The sequence below is a fragment of the Ursus americanus genome, chromosome 20 (genome assembly GCF_024610735.1).
Source record: "Ursus americanus isolate L20-20 chromosome 20, mUrsAme1.1.p, whole genome shotgun sequence".
Lineage (NCBI taxonomy): Eukaryota > Metazoa > Chordata > Mammalia > Carnivora > Ursidae > Ursus > Ursus americanus.
The window spans coordinates 8,116,944-8,132,997 of NC_142146.1; the positions used below are offsets into that span (position 1 = coordinate 8,116,944).

The window sequence follows — 16,054 nt, forward strand, 5'->3', positions numbered from 1 at the left end:
TGCTTTTTTTTTTTTAAAGAAAGAATGTGCTTGAATGAGTGTTGTTTCCATGCTTCTTTGACAGGGCGAACGTTTGGGGCCCTTCAGCTTCTGCCATGGTGTATGGGAACTATGTGTCCACATTGGCGTTCACCTCCCTCACGCAGCCCCCTCCATCAGCATCCCTTCTGCAGAGGGGAAGACGGGTCAGAATTTTAACAAGTGCCCAGAAATTCCCTCATGCCCCCACCTCCCCACCCCGGGTTAGAACCGCTAAGCCTCTTCCTCTAGTGAATGAGGAGCCTCTGACACTTGGGAAGAAGAAATGACTTGCCCAAGACCTCACAGTGACTGAGCCCAGAACAGTGCCCAGAATCCTTGACTCCCAGCTGGCCATCCCTTCCCCCTCCCCACTGCAGCCAGCCAGTCCCCAGGGAAGGCACTGAGCCTGCAGGGGTGAAAGGGCCTGGACCAATGCAAAGTATCCAGGAGGGAAAGGAAATCGTTGACTCGTTTTAAAGTATCTCTGTTAAAACCACCCAGGTGGCCTTGGAGCCCGGCCAGCTCCTTCTGACTGGACCTGGCTGTCCTCACCCCAGAGGGGGCTTTCCCTTCTCGGCCTAATCAGACCCCAGAATGAAGCCTCAGGACCGCAGCCATGCTTTCACTTCTAAAGAAACCTGCCCTGTCAAGTAGTCATTGATCAGGACAGCAATTTTCTCTGAAGCCATTTCAGTTCAATTCCCAGGCTTGGGGCCTTTTCGAGAAGTCAGTCCTCTTTGGATACAGAGCACTGCATCACCTCTTGGGAGTCAGAAAAGCCCAGATTCAAATCCATCTCCCTCAAGTCCTAGGTGTGTGACTCTGTGTGTCGGGTAGGCTCTGCGAGCCTCAGTTTCCCCACCCATAAATACGGGAAAGCTGCTTTCTACTTGCTAAAGATTTCTGCCTTTGTTCTGCACCCTACCATTGCCCCCCAACCAAAGACACAAGCCAGGGCATCTCAACCAGAGGGGCATCACCTGACATGGCAAATAGACATGACTCCACGTAAGATGCCACATATGGTCCTTTTGTCGTGCTGCCTCCTGACCTATGCTTTACGCTTTTACAGCCGCCTAGCAGATTGCGGCTTGGGCTGTACCATTTATGTGGCCAGTTACAGTTAAAATCACGTTCCACAGGGCAAGAGAGTCCCCCCCCTTGAGTCTCAAGTTGCATTGAGATGTAGGATGCAGACGAGGGTCATTGGAAGGTCACCACCATCCCCATCCTATACCATCATCCGAAGGTGGTCCTCGCCTTCCCCCACCACCCCCACAAGTGAGAATTCACTTATAACCGTGAGACATTGAGCAGTATCGCAGCGCAGTTTGCCAGAACGTGAGTCCTACTCCCTAATAGTCACCATTTGTGTATTTACTTGATGAATACTTATTGGGCCTTGCTAAGAGCCAGGTGCTGTGCTAGGCCCTAGGGATTCAATGGGAAACAAAATAAACAGGGTCCCTGCACTCCCAGAGCTGACTGAGGGGACAACAGATGGTAAACAAGGAAGCAGAGAAGGATTTCATTCATATCGAGGTTAGTTCTGTGGGGCTAACCTGCTTTCTATTAAGGGGGTCAGAGAATCTTTCTCCAAGGACGTTGAGACCTAGAAAGTGAGAAGGAATTTGCTGGCCAAGGATGGGGAGAAACGCCCCAGTTTGCAGGGAGAGCTGCTTGAATACCCGAACAGCCCGCCATATTCATGGCTCAAAGACCAGTGTGGCAAGAGCCCGGGAAACAGTGAAGATGTCTGTGGAGGAATGCGTAGACAGGGCCATGCCATGTCATGCCAGGGGTCAGTAGCAAAGGGAAAGCCCCTGAGAGCTTCTCTTTGAAGCAGGGAATGGCATGATCCCATACACAGTTGACCCTTGAACAATGCAGGGGTTAGGGGCACCAAGCCCTGTGGCAGTCAAAAATCTACATATAACCTTTGTCTCTCCAAAAACATAATGACGAGTAGCCTACTATTGACTGGAAGCCTTACTGATAACATGAACAGTCAATTAACACATATGTGGTATGTTATCCGATTACGTCCTATATTTGCACAATGAAGTAAGCTGGGGAAAAGAAAATGTTATTAAGAAAATCATAAGGGAGAGAAAATATATTTACAGTACTGTAATGTATTTATTGAGAAAAAATCCACATAAAAGTGAAACTGCACAGTTCAAACCTGTGTGGTTCAAGGGTCCACTGTATATTCTCTAAAAATCACAAGCTGCCATGGGGTTAATGGATCATAAGAAGAAAAGTGGACATATGAAGGCTAGTTAGAACCTTGTGGCAGTTACCTGGCAAGAGGTAACGGTGGCAGAGGAGATGGAAGTGAACAGGTAGATTTTTATCAGTAAAGATGCGCCAATTTGTGCTGGTCACACATAGGGAATGCCTGTCCCCAAGGGCTGGGAGGGACCAAATGACATCTTAATGCAAAGCCCCTTGCCCAGTGCGTCCACAGGGGAGTTCAGTGAACAGTGGCTCTCACTGCATAGAGAGATGGCCAAGGACAGGACGAACCACGTGAAGAATAAGCCTCTCCTTCCCCCAAATCCTACAGAGTCTCGGTCAGTTTATACTAATCCACGGATCTCTGGTTATCGTCATGATGTCATCATCATTGTTACTTTTGTAAACAACAGAACCCACTCCTAAATTTGAATATGCTCTGGTTGAATCAGGGCTCGGGTACCTCAAATACCCCCCATTTTTTTATCTCCATTTCCTTTTTTTTTTTTTTTAAGATTTTGTTTATTTATTTGAGAAAGAGAGAGAGAACACAAGCAGAGGGGAGGGGTACAGGCAGAGGAGAAGCAGACTCCTCTGAGCAGGGAGCCCGATGCGGGGCTTGATCCCAGGACCCTGGGATCATGACCTGAGTCAAACACAGACACTTAACCGACTGAACCAGCCAGGTGCCCCTTTATCTCCATTTCCCTTGGTGGCCTCTGTACGTACCCCCTCATCAAAACCCTGGACTCTAGAGAGTTCTGCCATGAAAGGTTGTATTTTAGGACAAGGCTGCTGTCTGGTCCATCATTCTTTCACTAAACATGAGTTGAACCCCCAATAAGTGTGAACAAGAAACATTTATTACCCTCAAGACTTCCACAGCACACACAAGTGAGCACTGCACACCCACACACACGCACACGTGTGCACACACAGCCCTGCACGCAGCACAGTGTGGTTACGTGCTGAGAGTGCCTTGCTGAAGAGGTGAGGACAGGCTGCACGGAAGGAGGCCGTGACCCTGAACAAGCCCTGAAGGAGTTTTCTAAGTGCCAAGGAAAAGGGCAGGCATTCCGCAGGAAGTCACACAGGGTCTTAGGCTAGATTCTCAAGAAGCAAACATGAGATGAGCTTGTGAGCCCAGATGATGGGATAGGGAAGATGAAGGAGAGAGGGAAGGATGAGACTTCAGGGGACCCTAGCCTCAGCCTGATCCTGTGGGGAACTCCGGTATACACATAACACCCCAGAGTTTGTCCGCCTTGAAGTGGGGAGCTGGGCTTTCAAACCTGCTTGCCATTGGCTCGGGGCTGCCCCAGGAGGAAGCTCCAAGATCCTTTGCTCCCTCCCAGCATAGCCTAGGGGAAGTGGCCTTTAAGTCCTGCCATCCACTGGGACGTCCCATTGTGCCTAACGACTCGTTGTTTTAGATCCACACGTGTATATTCAATTCCTGTGATGTGCCCGACATTCCATGTGATTAGCTGTGGTGACCCTCCCAACTCACTATCATTACTCTCCTTTCCTGTTGGGGAAACTGAGGCCCCAGGAGGTGAAAAGACCTTCCAACCTGAGGTGTCACAGCTTGTCAGTCGAAGAGCCAGGACTGGCTGCCGGATCTGCCTGTTTGCAAGCGCTGAGTCTTCCTTGATCCTGCGTTCCTCTGCCCTGGGCTGGCCCGTGGTCTTGCGCCCACACACAATGAGAGCGCCGTTGTCAGCAGGTGGTAGGGATCACAGTCATGGGTGGTAAGCAGCTGGTCCTTGGTCTTTAAGAGCGACCCTTGGCTCCGGCAGCTTGAGCAGCACATCATGTGAGGACTTCAGGGTCTGTTGATTCTGGAGCTCTTCCTGTTGTGGTCTGGGCCTCCCCAGATGCACAGCTTCTCATCAAGATAGCCTGGAGGTGGATGAGCTGTCCTCCCCCTCCCTTTAAAGAGAAGTCCTGAGTATTATCCCCAGTAGTGGATACAAAAGCTCTCAATGCAGGATCTGGAACTCGGTAAGTTCCCAACAGATGTGACCCGTTATTAACAACAAATGAATTAGCACCAGCCCAGCTCTTCCCCCCTCATCCCATGCCCCCCCCCATCCTAACAGAGTAAGGCTTCTCTGAACCCCGGGGCCTGACGGCTACAGCAGGTTTGACATCTCTGCGTGTCCCAGCGTAGACGTACAGCATCAGGCTCGCCAGATGTGCAGTTTATTTTCTGCTCCTTGATCTTGTCTCCATAGGTCTCCCTGCTCCCCTGAGCTGCGTGCTTCCCAAAGGCTGTGTTCTGAGAGCAGCTTAAGACATGGTTCTGCCAAGAACATTTCCTCCAGCCCCCACAGCCCTTTCTCCGTCCTCCCTCTCCCGCAGCCTCACTGGCTAGTAGATGTAATCAGAAGCAGGTGGAAATGTCATTTCCTCATCCCAGAGGTTCTTCCCTTTCCACTTTTTATTGTACTCGAATTCCTTTTCTGTGAGATGGGTGTGAGGTTGACTGCAGAGAGCATCTTGCCATTGCAATTGACCTTCAGCCGACCTGGGTCTGAGGTTGAACCTCCCTCCAGGGAGTCTCAGCACTGGAAGCCCTCGTCCAGCAGAGGCCTGGGCCAGGTGCACCCCACTGTGGTCATGTCTTCAGGCCTCACAGAGACCTGAGCATCGCCAGCTATGACATGAGGCCTGTTTGCGGTGGTGGGAACGTAGAAGTTTCCAGAGACACAGAAGTGAATTGAGCACTCTGGTTCTGGTTTGCCAGCTGCCTCAGACTGGAAGTTGGCTCCCAGTGGTCCCCTGACACCAGCTTGCCAGCCTCAGGTGCATGAAACTTTACAGCAGCAGGCGGGACGCGCAGTGTCTGGGCCGGCTGTTGGCCCAGCCTGATATCCATCCTCCTCAAAGCCTCTGTGGAGACAAACCTGCAGGCTCCTCCTCCTCTGTATTCTTTTTTTTTTTTTTTAGGTTTTTTATGTATTTATTTGACAGACAGAGACAGCCAGCGAGAGAGGGAACACAGGCAGGGGGAGTGGGAGAGGAAGAATCCCTTTCTCCTCCCCTCCTTTTCTACTGGAAGCATACACTTCCGGGCACCCCTTCACCTGCAACCCTGCTCCCCAGGCTGTTTGTTCCTTGAACCCCCCACGGGAAGTTCTCCCATCTAATTTGCAGTCGTTTCTCAGCTAATGCTCCTGGAATACTGCGGACCATGTCCCTCCCCTGGTCAAAACCCTGCATGGCAATCCCGTTCCTCTTAAGATAAGGCATATGATTCTTAATACAGCCTCCAGCCCTTCCTGTCTCTCTAGCTGCATCTTGAACATCTTCCTTTGGCTTCTTGTTCATTATGTTTGCCCCAACCCCACTGTCTACTGGCCCTGTCGCACCCCTACCAAGCACACGCCTGCCATGGGGGTTTTGCACACACTCTTCTTCTCCTTAGAATGCTGTTCCCTACCCCCCACCCCACTTTTGACTCATCACCCTCAGCTCAAGTAGTTCCCCTAGGAACTCTTTCTGACAGCCATGCCTAGCTCAGAGTCTTTCATAACCATGAAACTCTCCTTTCCCTGAACTTGTCACAATTATGATTTCACATTTATGTGTCTAATTGGTCAGTATTCTCTAAAAGCCAAAATTTGTGAGAGCCAGGACCACCTGCCTGACCATCACGGAACCCCAATAGTGCCCGGAACGTAGCAGCTGCTATATACACCTTTGTTAGGTGGATGGATGGGTGGATGGATAGACAGAAAGATGGATGGGGTGGATGGACAGGTGGTTGGATGGACAGATAGGTGGGTGGGCAGATGGGCAAATGGCTAGAACTGCCCGCAGGGAAATCACATTTGCAAATATATTTTTGAGAGAGAGAGCCAGGAAGCACACTCGGAGACTCCAGCTTCGAACCCCAGCATCTCTTGTTGCAGACTGAATCATAGTCATGCTTCCTCTCACGCTATGGCCAAGAGGACGTTGAATCTATTAATATGTGCATTCATGAATCACATCATGAATCACATCCTGGTTCAGGCGACAGGAGGGCATGCATTTGAAACCTTGTTCTGTAAGAATTCACAGGGTGCTGGAGTCCATCAGTACCTGACAGAGTGAGAAGGACTTAAGGCCAGGACTGCCAAGTGCTTAGCTATGGTTTTAAAGCTAAGTGTTGGGGAGCCAGGGGTTCCCTTGAGCCGGTTCAGGGCCTGCCAGGGCTGGCGTAAGAAGGGACAGGCTTGGGAAGGGGGGCTCAACAGGATGGTCTCGGGCTGCCTACCTTCTTTACAACCAGAGAACCTCCACTTTTTTCTCTTTGGGACATCGGGATACCAGTAGGTCTCTTCTGCTAAAAGAGGTTGAGAATTGCTGTTTCCAAAACTCAGAGAATGAATGACGAATTCTGCCAAAAAGAGAGGGGTGGGTCAGGCTTCTTGGAACAGGAGATGTTGGAGCAGAGTCTCTCTTTCTCAATTTTTTTTTTTTAACTTGGCTTTAAAATGCTCAGTTAAGAAAAATTTTCATAGCAAAAAGGTAGAAAACAGAAAAAAATGCCCATAATATCAAAAAGCACCTGCGTACTTTTAAAACTTCCTACCATTTTTCTGCAAAGCTGACATCTTCTAGATACCTACTTGATATTCTCATTTTTTTCACTTCACGTTGTAACATTTATCATTTTTCCCATGTTATTATCATGTTTTCAGAAGTATTTAAAATGTGGAAATCAGGCAAAAAGCTGATTGCACATCCTTCCAGTGGTAGACTGGAACATTCCCTAGCCCCTTTCTACCTTAAGATGAGTACGGACAAGCAGCAGCAGTAGCATCACCAAGGAGCTTATCTGAAATGTGGAATCCCGGGCCCCAACCCAGACGCACGGATTCAGAACCTGCATTGTAACCAGGCTCCTCACGTGAATCTTGGACACCCTGAAATCTGAGAAAAGGTTTAGCAGGCCTGCCTAACTCACTAGGGCCTGGAGTCTGGGAAGTTACAAGTTGATTGTAGAAGACCGATCCGTTATAAATGACTTCTGCCAGGAAAGGTGAAAATGCTTTCCTCTGTCTTGCAGAAAATAAAATCCCAAAGGTTGTAGTTCAGCGACCTACATAGTATTACCCAGTGTTGTATCCGATTCTCAGATCCATCTTTGAACTAGTTTCACCACCCGGCTGATCCCCCTCAGTGATGAATTAAACACATCTTTAGCATGTGTTCACTCTGTGTTTGTAGGAGAGGCAGGTCTTGAGCTTTTTGAAAGTTGTGCTTTGACAGCCAGGCTTACGATCATCCCTTTTAACAGCCCTACGGGATTCCACGCTGCGATTGACCATAATTGTCCACTTACTTAGCTGTTGCCCTATTGTTAGGTATTGAGGAAATCTCTATTCTGTACTAGTATAAATAATTGTGCAGTGAACATCTTCGAAGACAAAATGTTTTCTGTATTTTATGTTTCTTCCCCTTTGAGTAAATTTCCAAGTGCAGAATTAATGGACCAAAGGGTATGAACATTTTTAAGATGAGCAGTATTGGAGTTTGCCAAGCAGACAAGAACGGAAGAGTGTTCCAGGTGGCCGGAACATGGGCCTCGCAGGCAAGATGACACAGACTGGCTAGGATGTGAATGGTTGCCCTGCGAGGGGCTGGCAAGGTAGGAGAGAGACCAGACTGTAAAGAGCCCAGGGCCCTGGACGGTGTATTCACACCGATAGTGTAATCAGAGAAGCAATAGAAGACCTGCATTTTAGAAAGACACTCCTAACAGCAGGGGGGGCCTTCCCAGGGCTCCTGAAAGGGTGCTGTGAGAGCGACCAGGCCTAACCTGGGGTGGAGACCAGGGATAGAATCAAGAAGACAGAGAGAAAAGATATGTGGAAAGGTCCAGGGGCTTACCAGGGCCACCAGCTCATCAGTGGTGGAGACAGTCCTCACGCTCACTGCTACTTGACTCCCCCCGGTAGTCCAGTGGCTGTGCCTTCCTTTGGGGTCTTATGTGAAATATGACTTCTTAAAACTGCAGAGCGATCTTGATTTTCTCCCTTAAAACTGCAGAACGATCTTGATTTTCTCCCCCAATGGGCTTATTACAGTCTTGACATGCGGGGACCAGCTCTGCCAAAGCACAAGACACACATCCAAGAAGGGAACGGCATGGCTAAAAATAAGAAGGGATTAAACACATATTCCGGGCAAGTAACAGCGCGTTCTTGTGGAATTTGCTAGACTAACCTGCAGTGGACACTCTCAACTGTGTCTGTATCCACAGAACCAGAGCTCCGGCGTGGCTTTGCGGGGATGCAGATTTCAGCCAGCGAGGAGCAGGCAGGGTCCCCGAGAAGCCACTGGGTTTCTCCAAGGAGCTGGACTTCGGCCGGCTGGCCCGCACAGAGCTCACAGCCTGTCTCAGCAGCTCACTGTCAGCGGGAGGCTTCCCAGACTTGTCCTACTGACCAAGCACTGGGCGCTTTCACAACACTGTCTGATTTTCCCGTTAGACCCCATTTCACAAAGGGGGAAACCGAGACTGGACCTTGGTGGCCTAAGTCGTACCTGTTGGCCACGGTGCCTCACGGTTCATCTGTACTAGACGTGAGAGATTCTGAATGTGGGAGGTGATTCAGTCCACAGCTTTTTAGGGGCAAGAGCCCAAAGGCACGCATCTGTCTTAAAGACAGGAATCTCTAGACCAGATAGAAAATAGTGGGCGAATGATGACAGACTTCAGAGCCCCTTTCTGGGCTACTACCTTCCAACCCCTTCAGGATTGCTCCCGTCTCAAAACCCTCTTGGTGACAGTCCCTAAAGGGAGAGGATAGATAAATAGATGGCGGTGTGTTCAGACCACGCAGTTCTGTACAGCAGTGAGAATAAACATGCTACAGCCTGGAGGAAGCCCCCAAACACGATGTTGAGGGAGAGAAGCGAGACACAGGGGCACCTGGGGGGCTCAGTCGGTTAAGCGTCTGCCTTCAGCCCAGGTCATGATCCCAGGGTCATGATCCCAGAGTCCTGGGATCCAGCCGCACATCAGGCTGCCTGCTCCGTGGGGAGTCTGCTCCTCCCCCGGCTCGTGCTTTCACGAGCGTTCTCTCTCTCTCTCTGTCTCTCTCAAATAAATAAATGCAATCTTAAAAAAAGAAGAAGCAGCAGCAGCAGCAGCCGCCAGACATAGGAGTTCACACTGTGCCATCCCAGATATACCGAGGACAAAAGCAGGTGTGGCTAATCTCAGCCCTGAGAAGTCAGGCTAGTGGTCACCCTTGATGCAGGTGTTAGCCAGAAAGGGGCGGAAAGGGGCCGTCCGGGGGACCTGGACCTGTTCTGTTTCTTATTCTGGGTGCTGATTACACGTGTGCGTTTAGCATGCAGTATATAAAAATTTAGTGAACTGTGCACTTGGGTTATGTTCACTTTTCTCTATGCATATCAGACATCCATAAACGGTTTTTAAAAATTAAAGAGTAGCCAACCATGCACAACCTCAAAAATATCTTCCTGCTGGCGGTGATGGAAAAATTGCCTTCCGTTTGTCAAGGACGGGCTCTGCCAGGTGTTAGGCTCGGGGCTCTGTGTGCATTGTCCCCTTGAATTCTCTAGGGAGGTGCTGTTTTACCCCTAGTTTGCAGATGAGAGAAATGAGGCTCAGAGAGGGAAGGTACCTTGCCCAAGGTCACACAGCCAGTGAGTATGTGCCGCAAGGTGGCCTCCTTTCCATTCCCAGAGTGACTACTGTGTTTGTAGGCAGTTTTCTTTCACTTGTCCCCATACAGGAAGGGATGGTCTCTGCTCTGCCTGGTTTTCCTTGAGATAATGTTCTGGATTCAGGGTCTGCAGGTGTGACTGTGGCGGCTCATGTGCCTACTGAATGACCATCCAGCCCTTCCCCCAGCACACCCACCCCCCACTGCAGCTGTGGGGATGGACTTAGTGAGACAGAGATGCTCTCATTTGCTTTCCTTATCACCAGGGCACAGACAACAAACGAACCATTTAACCAACAGGTAGTCTTTACTAAGAGCCACTGTCAGCTAGTCATTCTGTGGTGTGATGTTGACAGGCTCAGATTTGGGGGTTGGTTAGACCTGAGTTCAAATCCTGACTCTGTCCTTAAGCTACATGGCCCAGAGCAAAGGCTTGTCCTCTCCGGGCCTCCACGGTCCCCCTCTGTGAAGTGGGTGTTGAAGCCCTCATTGGGTGGTTGTGTGAACTGGACAGGAGATTGCAAGAAAAGCGCCGAGCCTGACACAGAGGACCATTTGGGAAGAATTTGAGAGCTGGGATCCAGGCCCTAAAAGGGGACATAAACGGTGCTGGTCACTGTAAGTCCGTGCTGTGCCCCATCACCCCATGTGGTTTAGGGGGTGGGGTCACAGGACCCCTGGGCTCCCAGGATAAGCGAGGCTTATAAGCAAGGCTTCCCAACAGAGGCAGAGCCTCAGCTAGCCTCCAGCGTCCAGCTGGGTTTAGATAGGCTTTCCCCAAGGAGGGGATGACCCAGCTTGGGCAAAGACCTCTGAAACCTTTACCACACTTATGTTCACTTCCTGATATTGAAGTCAAGCTTAGTGTTGTGACAACCCTTTCAAGACCTGGTGCTCGGATTTCAAGTGCCTTTTTGATCATCAGTCTACAAGCAGAAGAGCACTGAACCAAAATCCAGTCTTTGGTCACAACACTCTGGACACATCTGTAGTTCCCTCCTGACATCAAGCCCAGGCCGGGTTCTGTCATGCTCTGGGTACTTCTATTTGACAGTTGTCCCCCCTTCTGCTTTGCCTCCTAGGTGGTCTTCGAAGCCTTGCACAATCTGGAGCCCCGGGGCTATGTGGTGGGGTGGATCATCGCCATAAGTTTGCTGGTGGGAATCCTCATCTTCCTGCTGCTGGCTGTGCTGCTCTGGAAGGTGAGTGTGGCGATCGTGGGGCGCCGTGGAGCCCCCACCCATGGATGCCTAGCCCTCGGCCGCACCAGAGGGGGAGCTCTTAGAAGAAGTTTCCTGTTAGGACTTCCTTCACCATGCAGGCACAGTGGGGGGAGGGCAGTGTCCCTGCAGGCTCGGATGGAATCTTGCCTCCTCTTGAGGCCATTCACAGCCGAAGGCTGGACCTTTAGAGGGAGAGCAAACATCTCAGCCCCACTCTGTTCTAACCTCCTCTCTGGTCTTCATGGGAAGGCGGGAGCCTGAATGCACAACAGAAGCCTGGGGAGGGACAACGGGGCTTGGAGTGATTCACCATTTACTTGGAGGAAAAAACAAAACCAAAAAACAAGCAAAGGGACTGCAGGACAATTCTTTGTACTTTACCCGTGTGGAATAAGAAAAGGGTTTCTGCCCCGAAGACTCAGGTAGCTAAGATGAGCTAAAGTCCAGAGTTCTGCCTAGGGAGTTGTGGGGTCCGTTCTCCCAACCCTTGTAGGCGAGCCAACGGGTAGATTTGCCCTGCCTCCTTCCCCAGGGAACACCTGCCCCTCCTTCTTGCCTCCTGTCATTTTCTCAAGGAGAAGGGGGGCGTCCTCACTCCGAGTCCAAGATGGTTTCTTTGCCTCACACTCTCAGAGATCTGGAGTCCCTTTACTTCAGAGCCTCTGTATCCGTCAGGAACAACCCTCAGGGTCGTTATCTAACGAAGTGCGTCTCTTTGCTAGACAGTAGCGTTCCAGGTGAGTGGGGTCCGCGGCCGTTCTCGTGTCTCCGGCTCCTAGAATAGCACCAGGGACCACAGCTGGGGCTTGCTGCCACCAAAGCCCTGCTTTTCCAGGGTTCCTTCCCGGTTTCAGACGCAGGTGGAAATGGCCTCTTACATCATTATGGACAGATGCTTTAGATTCAACTAATTAGCTGCTTTGGGACTACAAAATAATTTGTATTCATTGATCAGATACTGTAACATGTCAGTGAGGGAAAAAAAGGCTGTAAAACACCCAAGAGGGGCGCCTGGGTGGCACAGCGGTTAAGCGGCTGCCTTTGGCTCAGGGCGTGATCCCAGCGTTATGGGATGGAGCCCCACATCAGGCTCCTCTGCTAGGAGCCTGTTTCTTCCTCTCCCACTCCCCCTGCTTGTGTTCCCTCTCTTGCTGGCTGTCTCTATCCCTGTCAAATAAATAAACAAAATCTTTAAAAAAAAAAAAAAAAACACCCAAGAGCCCACATTGCAGAATAACCATGATGAGCAGCGTTGTCCTTCGTGACCTTCCTCAGTGCGTAAAGATTTGGATCAAGCGCTCTCCCGGCACCGACTTAAGTTTGACTAGGGTGTCGAATTTTCCCGTAATATACTCGATATGTCTTGAGGTACAAGACCTCTAACATCAAAACTGTGGGTTCAATTATTAATTTGGGAAAAAAAAGCATAATAACTATACTTTTATCCAAGAAGTCTAGAAACAGGAAAAATAGTGTTTTTGTTACACATTTTTCAGACTCACCATTGGACTCATTGCTTCAAATTTAGAGCTACATAGCCTGAAAAAGTGTCTGGTGGTTTCATGAAAAATATATGGAGTACATGACTTAAAGATAAGTTTATCTTATGTTCCCATGCTTTTCAGACATTCCATGTACTCTTTTTCAGCCTATTCTCCCCGGAACATAGTACTGTGAACATCTTTCCATGTCGTTAAAAACCCACTTCCAGCACGGTCATGAGGCCGCAGTGTCTGCCCTCGCTCGTCCAAGTCCCAGGACGCAGGAATTTAGGTGGTTCCTGGTTTCACACCTCCTTTAACGGTGCCACAGTGAATATCCTCAGAGCCAAATATTTGCACAAATCCTTCATTATGTGCTTAAGATGAAACCCTAGAAATGGAATTACCGAGTCAGAGGAAACGCACACTTTAAGCCTTTTATTACATACTGCATATTGCCTTTAGAAAGGTTATACCAATTCACCCACCCCCAAGCGCTGTATCAAAAGTGTCCATTTTCGTATATATTTGCCAGGACTGGATATTACCTTTATTTAAAAAACTGCCAATTTGTTGTTTATTTAATCTGCGTGGCCAGATAGCTTCTCACCTCCCCCCTCTCTCCTCCAACTCCTTCCTGCCCAGACCACCTCCCATCTGTCGGCAGAGAACAAAGCCAGCTCAGTGTTTGGGATCTGAGAAGACAGTAAGGGCTTTGGTTGGGGGCGGAAGGTGTATTTCTTCCTTCTGCCTTTGTCTGGGCTCTTCAGATGAGAGGAAGTCCTCCAAGGCGGGGTGCGTGAGACCAGGCAGGGACACAGAGTGGGGAGTGTGGTGGCCATGCCCCATTCCTGCTCGTGACGAGAATGCCCTCGTTCTGGCCACTGTCCTTGGCTCTGCCACTCAGGGTGGTCCCAACGCTGTCTACACGCTCTTCCCTCCTTCCACGTGCCACCTGCTTGCCTTTGCTTCTGCTCTGTTTCTTAAAAGAACGCAGTTGCAGGAGATGGTAGTCATGGGGTAGCCTGGACCCTGATGTCACCCAGCTGTATGGGATTCAAAGAGCCAAGACCTGAGAAGGCAGACACCACCCTCTACCATGGCCTGGGAGAGAGGACAGAGTCGTGGCGGTCAAGTGGTAACATTAACCCCAGCCAAGGTCTTGCCATTGCTAATGAGGTGGAAGACAACGGTCTGAAGCAGCTTTAAGGAAGCAGTTGAATGATGCCATGGGGCTCAGAACCACTTTGCTCATCGTCCAAAAACAATATCTCAGCTCACATTTATTGAACTCTTGCTTTAAATCAAACACTGGGTGGGTACCCGAATACAATGATGATTGTGACTCCTCCCTGCCCTTGACCTTGAAAACTTCACCATGTTGCACGCAGACCTATAAACATAATAGAGGGTGATGAGTGTGCGCGGGCTTCTCCGGAAACTGAGAAGGTACTGCTAATCCCTCACCCCGAGGGGGAACGGAAAGGCCGTAGAGTACCATGTGGGAGGTGAGAGCAGTACTTTGCAGGCTGATGGCTGTCCATTAGAACCTGGCTCTCGTGCTTACCAGCTGTTCGGCTCGGGAGAGTCGCCCTCTCTGACCCTCAGTTTCCTCCTCAGTAAAACAGAGAACAGAACCTGTAGCTTGAAGTATAAAGAGGATGCCGGCAAAATGCTTAGCACTGAGCGTGACACTTAGAAGCACCTGAGAAAAGTCAGAGGACATTTCACAAATGAGGCGTCATTCAGGTCTGACCCTGGATGTGGTTTGAGTTTTCCAGGCAGGATAGGGCAGGTGGGTATTCCCTCCAGAAGGAAGAGGAGATGAGAAAGTAAAGCAACGTTGTGGCGAGGTGTGTCATGGGCGGGCAGCATCCTGCAGTAAGAGCGTCTGTCTTGGCTATAACCTCACCGCTGCCCCAGGGAAAGGGGAAGCGCGCGGGGTCTGGAGGCAGACCAGTGGCATGGGCATCTATTTCGGGAGAGACCTGGGGACAGGATGGTGGCTAGGGCAGTCACCACGGGTGGGGGGAGCGGAGCAAATTCGAGCAGGCAGGAGTTGGAGGCCGGTTGGACTGAGGAGGTCGGAAGGAATGAAAGTAGCAGTCTCTCTCTGTTTTTAGCTTAGACGATGGATGGTTTCCCTCAGCCAAAGTAAGGAAGGCAGGATTTGAAGTCATTTTGGAAAAAGAGTCGCTTGGTGTGAGGCATTCTGAGTGTGTGGTGCCTGTAGGAGACTAGACTGGCTTGAGTCACTCCCAGTGCCCCTCACCTAGCAGGGGGAAGCTCAACAGAAGGACATTCCTGTCACCTCACTGGTCTGGCCAGCTTTCCCTTCAGTTTCCAGGGCTGAGCATACTCATTTCAGGCATTACCAAGGCCCTTTCTTTCAGTTGCAAAAAAACAAAACAAAACAAAAAAAACAGAAATCCATTCACAGCCACTTAAGAAAGAGAATTCTACGGATGCAAGGGTATGCATAGACCCCAAAAATGTGTACATCCAGACCCAGAAAGCATCCAGAAACCAAGCCAGACAATCTCCTCTTTCCTCACTCTATTCGTCCCACGCAGCCCCTCACCGCTGCCCCTCTACACACCTGCATCACGTTCTCCCAAAGCAGACCTGCCTCTCCACCCTTCCCTGCACATGGAAGAAAACAGGTGCCCTCCACCGCTCCTGAGAAGCACACCTCAGTGACTTCTAGCCCCAGCCACAGGCTGACCAGCCAGCTCCGATGCCCAGTTCTGCAAGGCTGGGGGAGAAAACGTCCACCACTGTGGCTGGAGGCAGGGGGTTGGGCCAAATCGCATAGAAGAAGCAAATTAGGCAGATACCGCAAAGGCATTCACCCCAGCAAGGTTTCAGGATTGGCGGTGGTGCTGTTACCCACACCGTGGGCTTTTATATTGTACCGTTGAGCCACTGCCATGTAACAAGCTGCCCCCAGGCTGCGTGGCTTTCAACAGCCATTACGTTATAGCTTACAAATGTATGGGTCAGAAATCCAGGGAGGGGTTAGCTGGGTGATTCTTCTGCTCCCCATGACATTGAGTAGGGTTACTGGGCGGCATTTATTTGGGGGCTGGTCTGGTCTGAGGAGTTCGAGACCTCTTCACTCACATTGCTGACACTTGGTGAGCATGGCTGGGGGGCCGGACTTAGCTGAGCACCCCCCCATGTAGACTCAGAACCTCCCCAGGGACGGGTCTCTCTTCTTACATGGTGGCTTCCTACCAAGAAAGCGTGGTAAAAGCTGTTAGTTCTCTTGAAGGCTGGCCCAGAGCTGGCCTGGCACCATCTCACCGTACTCTGCTGGTCAGAGGAGTCTCATGCCAGCCCAGGTGCGAGGGGGGGAGTAGGCCCCACATCTCAGTAGGAAGAGTGGCTAAGGGTTTGT

General features: G+C 50.3%; 1 protein-coding gene across 1 annotated transcript in view; it reads left to right on the forward strand.

Annotated features, from left to right (window-relative positions):
* Positions 1 to 16,054, forward strand: part of ITGA9 (integrin subunit alpha 9) — a 326,298-nt gene that overhangs the window by 298,226 nt on the left and 12,018 nt on the right. Inside the window, exon 27 of the mRNA XM_045798248.2 lies at positions 11,033 to 11,152. Coding sequence (XP_045654204.2) covers positions 11,033 to 11,152 — 120 coding nt within the window. The remainder of the gene's footprint in view (positions 1 to 11,032; positions 11,153 to 16,054) is intronic.